General features: G+C 42.6%; 1 protein-coding gene across 1 annotated transcript in view; it reads left to right on the forward strand.

The window, feature by feature from the left end:
* LOC146021315 (transient receptor potential cation channel subfamily M member 8-like) overlaps window positions 1-20,513 on the forward strand; it is a gene marked incomplete at its 5' end in the record, with an annotated part of 560,542 nt that overhangs the window by 190,432 nt on the left and 349,597 nt on the right. Inside the window, 2 exons of the mRNA XM_083155109.1 lie at window positions 18,900-19,151; window positions 20,153-20,248. Coding sequence (XP_083011235.1) covers window positions 18,900-19,151; window positions 20,153-20,248 — 348 coding nt within the window. The remainder of the gene's footprint in view (window positions 1-18,899; window positions 19,152-20,152; window positions 20,249-20,513) is intronic.

Consider the following 20,513-nt stretch of genomic DNA (forward strand, 5'->3'; position numbering starts at 1 on the left):
TAGAGTTGACTGCAATTCTGGAAAGTGCTGTGCTGAACAAAGTCATTACTGAACGGGTCAAAGTGGCCCTATTGGAAAAACATCCCAAAGTCCCTATTTTGTACAGTTTACCTAAACTGCATAAAAATAGCGTTAATCCACCGGGCAGACCCATTGTGTCTGCCAGAGACTCATTATTTTACAAGATCGCTAAATTTTTAGATTTCTATCTGCAAGCCCCGGTCCAACATAAACCAACATATTTAAAGGATACTACATCTTTCCTTGAAAAATTGAGATTGCATGGCCCAGTGGCACCGGGTACCCTACTGTGCACGGTAGATGTGGTTAGTCTTTATACCAACATCCCGCACAGTAGAGGTATCCAAGCGGTCAAAGTGCTGCTTGAGGATAATCCCCGGTATGAAGGCCCACATCTACCACTTTTTCTAGAATTACTGCGTCTGGTACTAGAAAGAAACTTCTTCATCTTTGATAGATCGTTTTATCTACAAGCACTAGGGTGTGCTATGGGCGCGGCGATGGCACCGACCTACGCCAATGCGTTCATGTTTACTGTAGAAGTAGAATTGTTCTTTAAACACAAAAATCACATTAACATCGAATTATATACAAGATTTATCGATGATATCTTCTTTCTATGGCGAGGACCCAAAGAACAACTGATTGAAATGTTGGACACTATAAATGCGGCAGATACGGACATTAAATTTACATTTAACATACAGGAGGAATGTATTCAATTCTTGGATGTCCAAGTTGCGATCTCAGAAGGACAGTTCACTACGACACTTTACAGTAAATTGACAGACTGCAACAGTCTACTCTCTTACTCCAGTCATCACCCAATATCTCTAAAAAGAAGATTGCCATACTCGCAATTCTTGCGAGTTCACCGCATCTGTAGTGATCCACTCGAAGAGGAGAAACAATTGGATCTAATGGAGAAAAAATTCCTGGAGAAGGGGTATACTAAGAGACTTTTGACTAGTGCAAGAACTAAAGCTAAACTACAACCTAAATATGGAGTCACACATAAGTCTGATAAAAGCAAGGACTCAATTATTTGGATCAATAACTTTTCCACAGAAACTTCAGCAATTACCACTATGGCCAAACAAATCTGGCCTGTCATTGCAGCTGATCCTGACCTTAAAGGATTTAAAGGACGCCGCTTACTCCCCTGCTACACGAGAGGGAGAAACCTGAGGGACATATTGGTTCGTACGGACGTATCTGATCTTGGACCTACAGCACCTGTGCACTTTTTGTCCCGTAAACCGGGGAATTATAAGTGCTTAGGGTGCACTACGTGTAGTCATCTGCTTGCCCAGAACTATATAACACATCCCCATTCAGGCTATAAGATCAAGATTAAACAAGCTTTAACATGCACAAGCAGATATGTTATATATTGCATAATCTGCCCGTGCAGTATGTATTATATAGGAAAAACGATTTGTCAATTTCGTGAGCGTATGGGACAACATAGGAGTGCCATCAAACTCACCCTGGAGGGTAAGATAGTTGACCAACCTGTGGCCAAGCATTTCCTGGCATGCAAGCATAATCTATCAAACCTACGATATCTAATGATAGATCAAGTGGCAGAGAACAGACGGGGAGGGGATCGTGACAGGCTCCTTTTACAAAAGGAGATGCGGTGGATTCATCGACTTAAAACGATGACACCGTATGGACTTAATGAACTTCTCAGTTACAATTGCTTCTTATAAAGTTTAGTGCTTAATATAATAATTGTTCATGTATGTCTGCTTTTCATCATCTGATTAGTTTATATAATATGAATGTTTCCCTTTAAGATTTATCTGCTGGAACCTTGGCAACTTTGTATGGTGTTTCACTTTGGTGTATGGAAGGTTTCAGATGTAACACTGAATACTTCCGGTTTTAACGTGGTGAAGGAGGTGGAGGTCTATCTATGCACTTCTATAAAGGTAAGATTGTTTTATGTTGTCACTTGTATCTGAGGACGGTTTAATAACCGAAACATGTCATACCAATGAAAACTTCTTGTCAGTGTGATTTTTTTGAAGCGAGTGCCGCCGACCATTACTCTGATTTTATATATATATATATATATATATATATATATATGTCGGAAAGCGGCACTCACACGGACTTGAAATGAAGACACTACACATGCAGTGCTGATTGATGTTTCGGATGTAATTACATTTTCAAAATCATAGAACCAAAAGTGTACAAACAATGTGCTTACCTAAATACCATCCAGTGTACTGCTCCACCTCCATGCGCCCGGCCCGCACGGCTCGCCTGTCACTTCCGGGTTCCCGTCCGCCCTCTAAGTGACGTCACTGCGCCAACGCGTCGGCGTCAGTCCGGAGCTGTGGCTCGGTTGCCTAGCACCCGGCCTGTCCAGGATGCTAAGGGAGCAAAACACACATACAGTAAAACAAAATGATGATAAAAAATACATATAAAATAAAACTGCAAAACAACAATAACACAATGTCAAGTATCTCATCAGGGCAAGGTAACCATTAGTGACACATGTTATATGACAATTGCTCATTAAGCAATTATATGACAATTGCTCATTAAGACCATCTCGGGCTCATAGTTCCCAGTCTGTGAATCCAAAATGACTCCAACTGTAGAAGTCTTTTTGAACGGTCACCACCTCTTTTGTTCGCTGGAACATGGTCAATTATAATATACTTCAAATTGGCCAAGCTATGTCTTGCCTCAACAAAATGCCTGGCCCCAGGCTGATCATTATCCTTTTACAACAGTGCGGATTTGATGGCGTGGCGGTGGATGGCAATCAGTTCCCTGAATGTGCGAATGGTTTTACTCACGTAGCATAAGCCACATGGACAGTGTATCAGATACACTACGTGGGTTGAAGTACATGTCACTGGGTGTTTAATCATTATTTTATGTCCCAAATGTGGATGGCAAAAGAACTTTGAATGTATCATTCCACTACAGGTTGTGCATCCCACGCACCTGTAGCATCCCCCCACTTTTTGTCTTGTATTAGGGGGTATTCTGTTTGAAATGTCAGTATTCACCACCCAGTCACGTATATTGCGACCACGTTTGTAACACGGCATTAGGGTCACATTTTTGAGCTTTTTAAAATCCTTGTTCTGCTGTATTACAGGCCAGAGTTCACTTGATAATTTGGAGATACATTTGTCTGCTGTATTGTAATCCCTCACACACCCAAGTCTGTTGGCACATTTTGTTTCATTGGGGGGTTTTCTCTTAAGGAGTTCGTCCCTCAGGATAGCATCAACTTTAGCTCTGGCTCTCTTCAAGGTGTCGGATTGGTATCCTCTCTTTTTAAATTTAGACATCATTTTATCCAAATCAATAGGTAATTGATTGCTGTCGCTAGTTATTCTCTTCACCCTTACCAGCTGGGAGAAGGGTAAGCCTCTCACCAAAGCCGGCGGGTGATGGCTGTTAGCACTCAAAAGTGTATTGTGATCAGTCACTTTTGAAAAGATTGAGTTTGCAATCCTGGTTCCTTGAATAGCAATGTTCACATCCAAATAATGGATAGAGGATTGGCTCATTTCAAAGGTGAATTTTAAAGGACAATTCAAAGAGTTGATCAAAGCCATCAATTCTCTGAATGCTTGTTCTGTCCCACACCAGAATAGCAGTACATCGTCGATAAAACGAGTATAAAATTTCACAAATGGGGCCACCTCATCATTGAAAAAGAGATCTTTCTCTATACTATACATAAAGGTGTTGGCAAACGAGGGTGCGACGGGAGATCCCATCGCATACCCCGTTTGTTGTTGAAAAAACTTTTTGTTGAAAAGGAAAAACTGTTTGTTTTTTTAAACTCTTTATTTATTAAAGGAGAATGCAGTGAAGAGTAAACCGTATCATGTACAATCAGCACAAAAAAGAGAAGAATCAAATGCAGTTCTCCACAAGTTTTACAATTAAGTGAACAACAAAAGAAAAATAAACAGGGGGGGGGGGTAGGTCAAGGGTAAACAGTGCTTTTACCAGTACAGAGAGATACAGGGAGGTTCAATACAGAATGCATTTATATTATCGTTAGGTAGGGCATCGGGGGGTGGACTCATAACTGAAAATTCCTGTAGAACGAGGAATTAACTATTAAGGGGTAATGAAGGCGGGGAGTGGTCAGCCATTGCTGACAGCCAGGGACCCCATATTAAGTCAAATTTGTGGGGGCGGTCATGCAAGAAGTATGTAATCTTTTCCATATTTGCAACAAACCATATATAATTATTTAAAACGGTAATGGTTGGGGCTGCAGGAGACTTCCAATGTTTGGCAATTAGCGATTTAGCCGCTGTTAGTACATGGGAGAGAAGTTTGTTCAAAGGTGGGTCTACATTAGGGAAGGGGCGAGAAAGTAGGGGCGAGACCATGGGTCTAGTGGTAGTGAAATCCTGGAGAGAGACTTTAAGATATCCTGGACTTTCTGCCAGAATGGGGCAATCTGAGGGCAGTTCCACCATATATGAAGCAAGGTCCCGCGATGCCCACATCCCCGCCAACAAACAGGGGTGGTGGAGGGAAACATCTTAGCCAACCTGGCAACAATATAATACTTAAGACAGCGCTATTTTATTAAATGCACGAAGGTTGAAATTACCACTTCAATACTCAATACTTAACTAAATACTATTTTATTAAAACACATATATTTTTCTCTTTCAATATATTTAAATCATCATAGAATATATAAAAAAATAAACATTACATATACATACACATATTCATTCAGGTGGCCACCTGTTTAAAATAGAGATGAATTGATTTTCTGGACTCCTTTTCAAGTCTCTAATGCCAAGGGAAACAGAAACTTTATAACATAACAGTTGTTACTTTATGGTAAGAAAGTTCATACTCACAACTGCCAGTATGTATAGCAAGATAAATTCTCCGTGAAATATATAAATATATATATATATAATGCTACACAAGGTCCGGCACTCCGTATATCTTCCAAACACTTATGCCCAGGTGCTCATCAGCGGGGAAACGATGAATCGCTACCACATACGTACACCAACCAAGAAAGAGATGTCACTCCGGGTCTTTTGTAGAAAGTGCAAAAAACTTTACTGTAGAATGCCTACGCCGTTTCGGGACTCGCCCGTCTTCAGGACATGCACAGTACATAATGAATAAAGTGACATATTTATACGTTACCAGATCAGAGGCTGCCCGCTCTCTCATCCGCCCTCCGGTATGCACGCTGTGTGACTTCCGGGTTCTCCTGCCGGACCTGACGTCGCGCCTTCCCAGGGGGGCGTGATGATTGACCGGCAACTCTGCAAAAAACAAAAGTGCAAATTTTACATGACATGCAAGTTGCTTATATTATTACCAATATTACTCTATGATGCATGTTATATTTAATAAAAACAGTGAATTTATCACCCTGTGTGAGTGTTTGGCATTATATATGAGTCGTGCATCGAGTATGGCTGTGACCACTAGGTGGTATCTGCAAGCCGTGTATTCCACTATTTTGTGATTGTGTGCGGACACCATCGATATCGATGTTACAAAACACCTGCTAATTGATTTAAGAAATTTTTTTGGGAAAAAATTAACAAAAAGCTCTTTGGAAAAAGTAAAAATAATATGAATTAATTTAAGATAATATTATGTGAGTGTTGTTACTTTACTGGGGATCCAATAATTTATATTTCTGTATTGTATCAATGTTAGAATAACTTAACCCATTGTGTGAACTACTGAAATGTGTTAACTAAAAAATAGTGAAAAAATAAAAATAAAAACAAAAGTGAAAAGTGTGAAATAAATGGATTATATTCTAAAACAGTTCAATTTCTGACATTGAGATGCAGTACTTGTCTTTATGGCTATTATATTATGCATCTCCCATCTCCATTGCTTATTATTCATTATTCATGATTTAATATAAAATATATATGTATATAATTGCAGTCTATACTAGAATTATAGGAAACATCCGAAGTATAAAGCTTCATTCAGCCCATTTGGGCTTACAGTGTTCAGTTTATTGATCCACTTGTTTTCCAAGCACAGCAATTGTTTATCCCTGTCTCCTCCTCTCAGGGAAGCAGGGATGTGGTCTATCATCCGGTACCTCAATGTAGCCATTCCATGCTTAGCTGTGGCAAAATGCCTTGCTACCGATTGTTCGCTGGTACCACTGATGAGTGCGGCCCTAATGGCCGTCCTGTGCTGGGCCATTCTTTCCTTAAATTGCCTTGCTGTCTTGCCTACGTAATGTAAGCCACAAGGACAAGACAGCAAGTAGACCACGTACTTAGAGGAACATGTCAGAGCATGCCTAATTTTGTATGGTTTGCCCGAGTATGGGTGTCTGAATGTGTCACCCACAATTAAATAACTGCAGGTGGCACAACCCAGGCATTTGTAACAACCGGCTTTCCTGGATAGAAAGTGTTGTGGTTTGAGAACTCCTCGGCCTGTGATGTCCGTCTTCACCAATAGATCTTTGAGGTTTGGACCTCTCACATAGCTGGGCATCAGTCTCATTCCTTCCAGGCTCTTAAGTTCAGGGTCGCTATTCACTATAGGCCATATTGATTTGATTCTTTTGACCATATCTAGACTTTTGTCTGTGTAGTGAGTCACCCAAGTGAATCTTTGCTCCATGTTGTTCTGTTGGAATTTGACTGATGCCCAGCTATGTGAGAGGTCCAAACCTCAAAGATCTATTGGTGAAGACGGACATCACAGGCCGAGGAGTTCTCAAACCACAACACATTCTATCCAGGAAAGCCGGTTGTTACAAATGCCTGGGTTGTGCTACCTGCAGTTATTTAATTGTGGGTGACACATTCAGACACCCATACTCGGGCAAACCATACAAAATTAGGCATGCTCTGACATGTTCCTCTAAGTACGTGGTCTACTTGCTGTCTTGTCTATTTTTTAGTTAACACATTTCAGTAGTTCACACAATGGGTTAAGTTATTCTAACATTGATACAATACAGAAATATAAATTATTGGATCCCCAGTAAAGTAACAACACTCACATAATATTATCTTAAATTAATTCATATTATTTTTACTTTTTCCAAAGAGCTTTTTGTTAATTTTTTCCAAAAAAATTTTCTTAAATCAATTAGCAGGTGTTTTGTAACATCGATATCGATGGTGTCCGCACACAATCACAAAATAGTGGAATACACGGCTTGCAGATACCACCTAGTGGTCACAGCCATACTCGATGCACGACTCATATATAATGCCAAACACTCACACAGGGTGATAAATTCACTGTTTTTATTAAATATAACATGCATCATAGAGTAATATTGGTAATAATATAAGCAACTTGCATGTCATGTAAAATTTGCACTTTTGTTTTTTGCAGAGTTGCCGGTCAATCATCACGCCCCCCTGGGAAGGCGCGACGTCACGTCCGGCAGGAGAACCCGGAAGTCACACAGCGTGCATACCGGAGGGCGGATGAGAGAGCGGACAGCCTCTGATCTGGTAACGTATAAATATGTCACTTTATTCATTATGTACTGTGCATGTCCTGAAGACGGGCGAGTCCCGAAACGGCGTAGGCATTCTACAGTAAAGTTTTTTGCACTTTCTACAAAAGACCCGGAGTAACATCTCTTTCTTGGTTGGTGTATATATATATATATATATATATATATATATATATATATATATATATATATATATATATATATATAGGGAGGTGGGGGAGGCCCGTAGAAGTGGCTCAATCTCCTTTCTCTCCCCACAGCAGAATGCTGCGTGTACCCAACCTGCAGTTGGAATCAGTCCAGTGTAAAGTGTCTTTCACACACTGTGGGATACAGGGAGCACTCCTGCTGGTACAATTTATTGCACTGTGATGTGCTGGATGGACGCTTCCCCTCTGCTGCTTGGGGCTTAGGCAGCAGTAACCGTGTCTCTCACTGACGGGCGCTTCCCCTCTGCTGCTGATGGAGGGGGCTGAAGCAACAGTACCGTGTGCCGGGGTTTCCGCGTTACCGTCTGCTACAATGGAAAGCGCTGCTGGCGGCGTCTCTCACCTGCCGCCCTGCGGTATCAGCAGCGTCTGGTAAATCACTGGAGTGGAACAGCTGCAGAGTAATTGCCGTTTGCTGGGATCGCGGGTGCTGCTAGCGGCGTCTCTCACCTGCCGCCTGTCACAAACTTGGGGTGCACTACCACTCGGGGATTGGCTAGACCTGACACAGGGGCGCGGAGTCTAACCGTGTCGGGGGTTTTCTGCCAGTGACCCCTCCAAGCGGGATATGGGCTTCTGCGGCACCCGACACGTCGGTCGCGGCCCCCTGGTCAGGTTCCCCGTATGAGTGGTGGTAGCTTGTGGAATATGGAGCGTGGTCGTCAAGCCGGGTCAGTAACAGGTGAGCAGATACGGGACCAATGGATGCAGCAATGATTAGTCGAAGTCAGGCCGGGTCATACACAGGAAGGCACAGGATGCGGTACACAGGGAGCAGGCAGGAGGATGGTCACAGAACAAGCCAAGGTCATACACAGGAATCACTGGTCACGGTACCAAAGGATCAGGCAGGAGAATAGTCAGGAAACAAGCCGGGGTCAAATATGGTAATCAGGAAACTGGTAATATACTAAGCACAAGGACGCTGGAGCTGGTGTGAACCTATACTCTATTGAGTTGACTCAATGGAACATTTTTTAGCCATGGTTTATAATGGCTGCTTGAATAATGAAGGAAATTGTTGCAATCAACTTCCTTATTGTAATTTTTAGTAATAATTTTGGGGCCCTGAGTGGAGATGGTAAGATCCAAGAAATTAACTGAAGTGCTATCAAAGCAATAAGTGAATTTCAAATTAAAAGAATTGTGATTAAGATAGGAAACAAACTCCTGTGCTAAAAGTGCATCTCCATCCCAAATTATAATTAAATCATCGATGTATATATAAGGAATATCGCAATTAACTTATACTGATAGGTAATTTTGGGCACTAAAGTAGTGTAAAACAAAATGATTTGGGCCCATTATTAAAATACAGTTGAAATAGTAATTTTAAGTAATTGAGTGTTTAAGATTAAGATAAAGTGATGAGAATCTCTTTGATATAAGAATCTATGTAGATGAAATCTATCGGTGCCAGCGTAGCATAGTGGTAGAATGTTAGACTGGGGTAGGAGAATATAGGGGTTCTAATGTAAAAATACAAAAACTAAATTACTAATTGTTTTTATGACATAGATGATTAGTATATGATGGGAAAGTAGTCACTTAAAATATATGTACATTTATAGGAAATATAGCCAATTGGAGCACCTACATTGGTATATTATTGAGTGCTAAAGTAGAGAGAGATAAAATATTTTGATTATATTTTATTATTTATTTATTAATTTATTTATTTTCTATTTTTTTTTTATAACTTAGACTGTTGAAATGAATAGTAGTTTCTCTCCTTGATAATGATAGCACATATATATATATATATATATATATATATATATATATATATATATATATATATATGTTTTTTAGTAAGATTCCATGTAAATGTTTGTCTTTGAAATATGGTGTGCATGGAGTGCAACAGAAGAAAACTTGCAAACACCTAGTAATTGATTCTAATTAACAACACCTGGACAATCAAAAAGGACCAATAATGTTGATCCATCAATTAATGAACCGGGTATCACAGGACAGTTTGTTCAATGCATGGTTACTCTTTGAAAAAGCTCCAAATAGAGCGAAACGCGTTAGAGGACTATTGCCCGGTGGTATGCCAAGGGAATCCATCTATCCCATTGCACCCTCTCTGGTTTGTGATTCTGCAGCCTTTCCATCCTGGTGTGAATCCTGGTGCTGTTTGTCAACACAGGGCGGCAGGTGAGAGACGCCGCTAGCAGCACCCGCGATCCCAGCAAACGGCAATTACTCTGCAGCTGTTCCACTCCAGTGATTTACCAGACGCTGCTGATACCGCAGGGCGGCAGGTGAGAGACGCCGCCAGCAGCGCTTTCCATTGTAGCAGACGGTAACGCGGAAACCCCGGCACACGGTACTGTTGCTTCAGCCCCCTCCATCAGCAGCAGAGGGGAAGCGCCCGTCAGCTCAGTGCACATATCTACAGTATTACAGTCGACAGGAGGTACGCGGAAACCCCGCAACTGTGAGTGAGAGACACGGTTACTGCTGCCTAAGCCCCAAGCAGCAGAGGGGAAGCGTCCATCCAGCACATCACAGTGCAATAAATTGTACCAGCAGGAGTGCTCCCTGTATCCCACAGTGTGTGAAAGACACTTTACACTGGACTGATTCCAACTGCAGGTTGGGTACACGCAGCATTCTGCTGTGGGGAGAGAAAGGAGATTGAGCCACTTCTACGGGCCTCCCCCACCTCCCTATATATATATATATATATATATATATATATATATATATATATATATATATATATATATATATATATATATATATATTTTCACGGAGAATTTATCTTGCTATACATACTGGCAGTTGTGAGTATGAACTTTCGTACCATAAAGTAACAACTGTTATGTTATAAAGTTTCTATTTCCCTTGGCATTAGAGACTTGAAAAGGAGTCCAGAAAATCAATTCATCTCTATTTTAAACAGGTGGCCACCTGAATGAATATGTGTATGTATATGTAATGTTTATTTTTTAATATATTCTATGATGATTTAAATATATTGAAAGAGAAAAATATATATGTGTTTTAATAAAATAGTATTTGGTTAAGTATTGAGTATTGAAGTGGTAATTTCAACCTTTGTGCATTTAATAACATAGCGTGGTCTTAAGTATTATATTGTTGCCATTTAAAGGTACAGGTGTAATTACACCTGGGACCACAGTGAAGTGTGAGGTCACAGTCACACTAGTCTTTGACGGCTGCTTATAAACCTTTATCGTAATAAATTTTTCTAAATTTATTTTTAAATATAAATTACACCTACTTAGGGTGCCTACCATACGAGGGATTATCCCTCTAAGGAGTGGTATCTTAGCCAACCTGTCAGGAGTGTAGTACCATCTGTAGAACAGCTTGTATGAGGTCTCCTTGAGCCTGGTAGAGATGGAGCATTTGGCAATATTTTCTCTGATCTCCTCCCAGCAGGAATCATCTGGAGGGGGGCCTAGGTCTGTCTCCCACTCCCGTTCATGGCACGGGGAAGGGGCAGAAGAGGTCTCCACTAGTATAGAGTATATAGAAGATATCATACGACGTTTAAGTGGGCTTTCCCTACATAGTTTTTCAAAGGAGGAAAGATCTTGGTTAGCCTCTTCTAGTGGGAGTGAGAGAAGAAAATGGCGAATCTGAAAAAATTCGAAAAGGGGAGGGGATAGAGAGTGAAATTTATTTTTAATTTCATCTAGGGATGCCCAGTTATTGCCGGATTTGAGATCACAGGCCCTGTACACACCAGCCGATCACCACTGTGGAAATCGAAGGAGTGAAATTCCTGGGGGGAAATTAGGATTATCCCACAGTGGGGTGAGGGGAGAACAAGGTGAAGACAATTTATATTTTCTTAGGGATGTAGCCCAAAGAGAGAGTTGGAAGCTGAGCGATGGGAGAGAATTCACCTGGGAGCTTAGTGTAGGTTTAGGCAGGCCCCATAGGGAAGCTAAGGAGTTGAACCTTAAGTAGGATGTTTCCAGATCCAGCAATGCCATATGACCCAGTGGTGCAAAAGAGGCGGCTATTTGGCTTAGATGAGATGCTAAAAATCCCTACCCCCTCCTAAATGCGGGCATCTTAAGTATATGTAAGGCTAGTCTTTACATATGAATTTTTTGATAGAGGATTGGATGTCCCTGAGGGCTGATTCCGGAACTTTAATGGGTAATGTTTGAAAAAGGTAGAGGAGCTGGGGCTGAGTCATTTTTATTGCTATGATTCTGCCCAACCAGGAAATGATGTGGGACTTCCATTTAACAAGATCCGTGTTAAGTTTTTGGAAGAGGCGTGGGAAATTCTCTAGGTACAGAGATTTGTAATTTGAAGTGATAGAAATCCCCAGATATCTAATCTTGTTCTCTTGCCAGGTAAGATTATAGGAAGAGTGTAAAGAGCGTCTCAGGTCATCGGAGGCGTGCAGGAGCATAGCTTCAGATTTGGAATAATTGATTTTGTAACCTGAGATACTTCCATACTCTGCTATAATGTCGTATAGAGCTGGGAGGGATGATTGAGGGTCAGTAAGGGATAATAAAACGTTGTCAGCAAACAAGGAGATTTTATAATTATGGGGGCCTACAGGGACACCTTGAATTCTATCTGATGACCTAATCAGGGCTGCCAGGGGTTCTATAACCATAGCAAATATTAATGGTGACAAGGGGCATCCCTGACGGGTCCCGTTGGTTAAGGCAAAGGGATTGGATATAATTCCATTCGTCATAACTCTAGCAATAGGTGAGGAATACAGGGCTTACACACCTGTTAAAAATTCTGCTGAGAGTCCGAATGCCTGGAGTGTGCGGGTTAGAAAAGGGCATGAGATACGATCAAATGCCTTTTCGGCGTCGAGAGATAAAATGAAGGATGGGGTGTGTCTATTGTTGATAATTTGTATAAGATCAATTGTTCTTCTGGCGTTGTCCCTGGCCTGGCGTACTGGTATGAAACCAACTTGGTCATAATGGATCAGTCCAGGGAGAACACCATTAAGTCTGTTGGCTAAGATCTTCGCATAAAGTTTTACTCCAGATTAAGTTAAGAAATTGGCCTATAGCTGGCGCAGTTTCGGGGGTCTTTTCCTTCCTTGTGGATTACAATTATTTTGGCTTCTAACATGGTGCTGGGAAAAGGGGTTCCATGTAATACCGCGTTGTATAGAAGTCTAAGACGCGGGGTTAGTATAGGGGCAAATTTTTTATAGTACGCAGCAGTGAACCCATCTGGCCCAGGGGCTTTAGAGGTCTTTAACCCTTTAAGCACTGTAGCGATTTCCTCTTCTGATATATCTCTATTTAGATCAGCAGAAACCTGAGCCAACAGTTAAGGCAAATTGGCGCGCTGTAGGAAGTCAGAGATCAGAGCCTCAGGAGTGGCCCGATCTCCCACCCCCTCATTCAGATTATAAAGCGATGAATAGAAATCCTGGAATTCCTGATTTATAGTAACAGGGAACGAAGCTTATTTGCAAGTAGTTTGTCTGCTTTGTCACCTTTTTCATAAAAAGTCTGGTTAAGCTTTTTCAGAGCGTTTGCTGTGCGTTCGGAAAGAAAGATAGCTATATCTGATCTGGCTTTCAGCAGAAGCTCTAGGTTGGCTTGTGTAGGGGTTAATTTATGTTGGCGTTCTAGTTGTTGGAGTTTTACTGATAATGAAAGAAAATGAGATACCTGTGTCTTTTTAAGTCTAGAAGCGTAGCTAATCAAGTGGCCGCGTAGGACAGCCTTATGGGCTTCCCATAACACAGTGGGGAAGGTCTCAGGCAAGTTATTAAGAAGAAAGATTTCTGTAAGGCAGGAATTAATTAGGTCCGAGAATTCTAGAGAGTGCAGGAGGGAGTCATTTAACTTCCAGGTGGCGGAAGGTGGGCGAGAGACAATGGATTTTAGTTCCAATGTGATTGGGCAATGATCGGTCCACACCATAGGGCCTATATTGATGGATATAAGTTGATAGGACAGTCCCCGGCTGAGCAGAATCATGTCGATCCTGGAGTAGGAATTATGGACATTAGAGTAAAATGTGTAGTCTCTAGTTAGAGGTTCTAGTAGTCTGTAGGAGTCAGATAGTAAGTGTTTTTTCAGCAGGGAGGTTAGAGCTACGGAAGCAGGCGATGAGGGTCTAGGTGGAGATGGTGTAGTAGGGGTAGACCTGTCGATTGAAGGGTCCAAAACCTCATTAAAGTCTCCTGCCACTATTACCTCTCCTTTGCTGAAATTGGATAGAAAAGAGTCCAGTCTTCTAAAAACATTAGTTTGATTCTGGTTAGGGGCGTACACATTCACCAATGTACATAGAGTTTGGTTAAGTTTCCCTACTAGGATAAGCCATTTACCTTCTTTATCTGCCTTTGAATCCATAAGGTCAAATGTGAGGTGAGAAGAAAATAGGATGGAGACACCCCTTTTCTTTTGTTTAGAGTCACAGGCGTGATAAGTAAGAGGATAGTGTTTTGATTTTAACTCTGGGTGGAGTGATTTCTTAAAATGGGTCTCCTGCAAAAAAACTATGTCACTTTTGGATTGCCTAAGGGATACAAAGAGTTTTGATCGTTTAATAGGGGTGTATAAACCCTTAACATTTAAGGAGAGAATTTTAAGAGCCATGACTCCATAGGGGGGAGTGCTGTTCATGAGGCCCCGAAAACCACCGTTGATATATGAAGCAATATATACAGTAAATAACATATAGAATGACAATGTATCAACTCTGCATTAAACAATCGACCATAAAAAGAAAACAAAATAAAGGGATGGGAGGGGGTGTATTTGGTATAGAGGAGGAAAAGAAAATGATGGGGACCAGAGGAATATAACTCTGGTCTAACCTGTCGGTCAGGGAAGGAAAAGGGAATGTCACCTAGGGCCTTATTCTGATCGGTGCGGCCCGATCAGAATATGCGGCCACGACCGTGCAGGCGAATCCCCGCCTTCCATACGGATCGCCACCTGCCGTCCGTACGCGGATATGTGGCGATCCGCATGAAATTGGACGGGGATACGCCTCCTCCGTCTTGGGAGCAGCCCCTGCATTCGATGGTCGCCTAACATCGAATGCAGGGCCGCACGCTCCACCAGGTCCCGCCACACAAGACCACACGGACACTTGTCCGTGTGAAATCATGTATGGGGGCGGGCAGCTGACATCCGGCGATGTCAGCTGCCCGCCCCGTACCCACGCGTCACGGCCTCATTACCATGCATACGCCCCGCGTTTGCATGGGAACGCCCATGAAACGCGGGGCGTATGCATAGGGTAATGAGGCTAAGTAGCCCCTCACGCCCCTCTACGCCCCCTGTGCGGCGTATAAAGAATCCGTACGGCGAAATCGCCTGCACATGCGCAGAGTGACCTCTGCACATGCGCAGACGATCAACATCGGCGGTCCGTCCGCATGCGGGAATATCCGCACCAATCAGAATACGGGCCCTAGTGACAGTGACCGATCATGGGTGCAACACCCAATGGGAGGGGCATGGCCTAGGCCATCTACCGACATCTTGTCAGATGGGTATTTAAATGGTAAACATCCTGGGTCTATTTTATATTTAGGAAACAATGAAAACCAGTAATAAACTGTAATGTCTAGATCTCCATTACTATAGGGAAAATATTAACGCTATAAGCAAATATAATATATTCAAAACAACCTCCAACAGTAAACAGGTCTGCAAATATATATAGTAAGAATTGGGACCTTGGTGAGATACATTGTTCTTATCAAGAAGAAGTATAAACAAGGGGGTTTTGTCTGAGGAAAAAGCATATTTTTTAAGGCGTTGGGTCACGTCCGCCCCCGATTGCTTCTTGTTGCTTTTAGGCATGATAACGAAGAAAGGGGCTGGGTAGTGTAAGAACCTTTGGAGGTATGCAGAGAAGGTACCTTAGTAGGGGAACGGATCCTAAGTTATGTTTTCATATGTTTTGGGTAATTGCGTGTCTCTGAGACCCAGGATAAACCCCTTAGAGGTTCACATCTTCAGAGTGAGGTCGGTGGATAATGAATAGGTCAGTAAGTCAAAGTATGGCAGGCGATGAATTACTTTAGTATGTCGGAATGGATCATCTGGTATTTGGTAGACAGTGGGATCACTGGTTAGAAGAAAGGTATATGGTCGGAGCCCTGGTAGCATTCAGAGTGGTACCAAGGAATTGTCGCCACAGGGGAGACCTGCAGTGAAGTTGGCGAGAACGTGTTTCGGGTCGTGAAGAGATATAGGGAGCAAAGGGCTGTGGGGAGCAAAGGGCTCAACCATCCAGAGCACAAGCCTCGGCCCCTGTCCTCCCGCCGCTGCTGTCACCTCAGAGGGACCAGGAGTCGTACGCCACAGACTCACCAGCCGGGAGTCAATGAGCTATATTATAGATCTAACTCGAGCCTATAACTGGCAGTGCAGCATATAGGGCAGTACAGTGAGAGCCTGTCTGGTCGGAGCAGGTATAAAGCCCCGGGCCTGGTCCAGCCCAGATCCTGAGTCCTGGCTCTGGTAGACTTAGTGCACTGTGCAGTGGCTTGTATGGGACGGAGTATAGCTCAAGATAGGCGCCTTTTAATTCTGGTCTTCTGTATTTAGACTATCACACATCCCTCTCGGCTGGATTTACAGAGAGGTGTGGCCGTAGTCAGGGTCTTTGGGCTCCAGGGGATAGCTGGAGAGGCCTCCAGGTCGGCAGCAATAGGAGGTGAACCTCTGGTAGCACACATCTAGATGGCACCTATATAGGTGGTGATGTTAGAAGAGGTGCTATTACTGCATTCTTCTCCAGAGTATGGAGTGCCTCTGCAATAGAATGAGGGTGTTTATATGTATAGCAGGTCCCCTGGGTGCGGCTGCTGGTGGTATAAAGAAGGAGGCAGCAGACAAGCTCTGCTACTACCAAGATGGCCGCCGCTATGTGGAAAGAGGCAGGGAATAAAATATAAATTATGTGGGTCCAGAGGCACTCACCCGCTTGGAGCAGCGTCTAGGAGGGGCACTGAGAAGGCCTCCCTTCCCCGCTGAGGCCCGGTGTCGCCACGGGCAGGTCCGGAGGAAGCGCCCGCCGTGGAATCCAATCCGCGGGCCGGAGCCTAACTCGAGGTCCCGGCTTCCGGGACGCAGGTAGGCCGCAATCAGCAGGTGACTGCACGCAGTCACCCCGACTCTGCAGCCACCCGCGAACCACAGCAGCAGCGTCTAGGATCCCAGGGGAGTCCTCACAGGTGTCTGGGGTCCCCCCGTGCAACAAGAAGCCGGTGGCGGGAGTCTGCGAACCAGGATCTCCGGATCAGCGCGACTGCACCCGATGGCTGCCAGGCCACGCCCCCAGGAAAAACTTTTTTGTTAATGTTAGCTCAAGTAAGCGAATGAACAAATGGACTGGAGGTCCAACATATAAAAACTCCTCGTTCAAGAGCCGTAGCCTGCAACCCTTCTTGATGAGGGATGCTCGTGTAAAGGCTACTGATGTCTAAAGAGCACATCCACATCTCTGGAATGGCTTCACCAAACTGTTCCAATATATTGAGGAGATCTGTCGTGTCTTGAAGATACATCGGCAATCGTTGTACACATGGTTGCAAAAAGTGATCTAGAAAGGTCGAGACCGGGATGAAAAGAGACTCACGGGCCGAAATTATGGCCCGTCCTGGAGGTTTCTCCAAATTTTTGTGGACTTTCGGCAGACAATATAGTAGCAGAGGCTTAGGGAATTCAGTTGTAAGATATTCCTTAGTACCCAAAGGTATTTCTTGTTTCAGCACCGCATCAGCTAATATTTTGTCCAGCTCGCTTTTGTATGATTTCGTTGGATCCGTGGCAAGACGGTCATAGGTGTTAGGGTTGTTAATTTGTGAATACACCTCTTCCTTATACGCCTCAATGTCCCAAATTACAATACCCCCACCTTTGTCGGCAGGGAGAATCATAATATCCTCATATGATTTAAGACTTTTAAGAGCTTGCCACTCGGTTTTAGATCGGTTAGAGTAGGGTTGAAGTCGGGTCGCTGCCGTATTGACTTGTACATCCAGCACCTTAATGAAGCTTTGAATGGCTGTATTATTCGATGGAGGATCAAAGTGAGATTTCCGTTTAAATGAGTCAAAAAAAAATATATATATATATATATATATATATATATATATATATATATATATATATATATATATATATATATATATATATATACACACACAGGGCAGTAAATTAATTAGGCAGCAGATATATTATTTTAATTAGTAGATGCACCAGTACACTGTTAATTTATTAATATTTATTTATGTCAGACTCAGTAGTACAGTAAATGCACCAGCAGAGAATATGTACTAGTTATGTAAGGCTGTAAAAAATACACCAGCAGGGGGTATTATTAATTATACAGTAGATGCACAAGCAGACAGATATACAAGTGGTTAGTTAATAAGTTTTACAACAATGCACACTGCAGTCATATACATGTATTATTGAAGTGGCCAGGAAGTACTACTGCTGATGGGCTGGCTGCCAGCCACTGGCAGTGCAGAGCACACACCACCAGAGAGCAGAGCAGAGAGTGGCACTAGTAGGCACTGGCAGTCACCCCAGCCGCAAAAAAAACACAGCCCCTAATCTAACCTAACAAAGCTCCGCACACAGACTATCCTACTCTCTGCCGGCTCAGATCTGGGAAGTCCGAGCCCGCACATCGCTACCCAAAGTGTGTTTCGCAAAACACAAAAAGTGCCTGGTGCACACCCCTACCTTCCCCCACATCCAGGTGAACTTCATTAGATGGGTCCCAAACATCTCTAATACTAACACATTATATAAATGCATCTAGGTCTTACTTTCAATATAGCCCATATTAACATGTAGTCAGCAATGCAGGAACCTGTGCTAAATAAAACTGGGGTTGAGAGGGGTGCCAATGCCAGAATGAAGGGGCCTTACCTTCAAGTATACAAAATATATAGACAAACATTGGGGAAAGAGGGGGGGGGACTGGACTGCACATCATATTTTTAAACATAATGAGAGGTGCTACCATGTTAAGGTTTCTAGTACTATACAGGAAAAAAGAAAAATACTGTGTAGTGCCAGTCTGACACTGGGTGCTTCTGTCTCCCTATCTACTATTAATTGTTTAATTTCTGCATGTCTTTGTGCACAGTTGGCTATATGTTCATTTAGTCTGTTACCTTTATTCTTTATCTATTCTTCATTACTGTCTTTTCTCAGCATGTTGACCCAAACGAAACCATGTTTGCAGCGCTGGTGAAGGATAGGCCAAAGATTGTGCGTCTTTTCCTGGAGAACGGCCTGGATTTACACACGTATCTGAACTGTAATGTCCTCAGAAAACTTTTTTTTCAGCACTTTAAATCACCAGTACAGAATTATCAGCAGATTGACAAACTTGATACCAATGACTCTTTACTCTTCCTTGTATTGAATATGGTCTGGAATAGCTGTCATCGCTCGGAGATACAGGTGAGGGTACAGCAGCCATATGGGAGCTTTTTACAAGTATAACTTAATAGGTTTTCTGAGATTTTCTTAAATGCAACTAATTTACTAATTTACTTGAATGTAAATAGCCAAAAATGTTGTATGCTTTTTCCAAGGAGTGTTTGCAAATATTACCAAATTACCATGTTCTTTTCTGAAATACCAATGCTTGAGGGCCCACGTTGTCCTCTAATGTCATATTCCAAACCTTGCATTCAAACTATACTTTGTAATTGTAGTAGAGGATCAGTTATCTTGAAGAGGAAAAACACACATGTACATCTGTGCTTGGTTTGTTTCTATAAAAGCTAAACCAAGATTTTCCCTTTCTGCCAATCAAAGTAGCTGAGTTAACAGAGCTACATTGTTACTTGTGTCAAAATAACATATGTAAGAATGTACAGTAGCAGTAACAAAAAAAAATACAATGGCATGTATTTGGCCTCTAATAGACATAACTGTAATGCACTGAGTTTTAGACACTGGCAGGTGAGTACAGGGTCATGGTCTTCTATCACAGCTACTACAGGTGATTTCCAGGGTTCCCTGATGGGCCAGTCTGAACCTGTGTGGGAGCCACCATGTACGAGGTACCCAAGGTGATTGTCTCGGCTGCCCCACAGATAATCCGGAACTGGGGCAGATGCATAACAGGGATTATGGTCTTGTCATAGATTTGTATTGTCAGTGTATCTGAGGCTACCTTGTAGCAAGTAGTCAGAATTTGATGGGAGGGGCACAATGTACATCAGCCATTTATATATGTGGGAGAAAGTCACTGTCCTGACATACAGTATAGCGATCAGTTTCTCCACACGCTTACACCCCACCTAGGCCGCACCAGCTTTTGCCAATTTTGCTTGCACATTTGTATGTTTCTTAATATTGTGCACCAGATGCATGAAAGTGAACAATGCGCCCAAACCTCTGAAAATGCCGTTATAAAATGGTTATAACCTCTGTTTTGTTTTTTTATCACTTAGGATCTCAGTCCACTATTATCACATCCTGTAATTGCACTATTCATATGGGCCCTACTGCAGAACAAAAGAGAGATGTCCATCGTAATCTGGGAGCAGGTAATAACATCATATAAGACACAATGGGGGAAATTACGAACAGCTGAATGGCTGCGAATAGGCGTAGTTGTAGCTATTTGTAGCTGTTACTGCTCATAAATTCGTATTTCTGAAATTACAAATGGCAGTATATGACCATTCCTATTCTTTTGACTGGTGTGGATCATTTGGTCACCAGCAAGTTGGTCGACATGCATTTAGGTCGACATGTGTCTAGGTCGACATGCAGGAAGATCGACATGAGTCTAGGTTAACATGGGTTAGG

The sequence above is a fragment of the Crinia signifera genome, chromosome 7 (assembly GCF_055691185.1).
Source record: "Crinia signifera chromosome 7, ASM5569118v1, whole genome shotgun sequence".
In the NCBI taxonomy this organism is placed as follows: domain Eukaryota; kingdom Metazoa; phylum Chordata; class Amphibia; order Anura; family Myobatrachidae; genus Crinia; species Crinia signifera.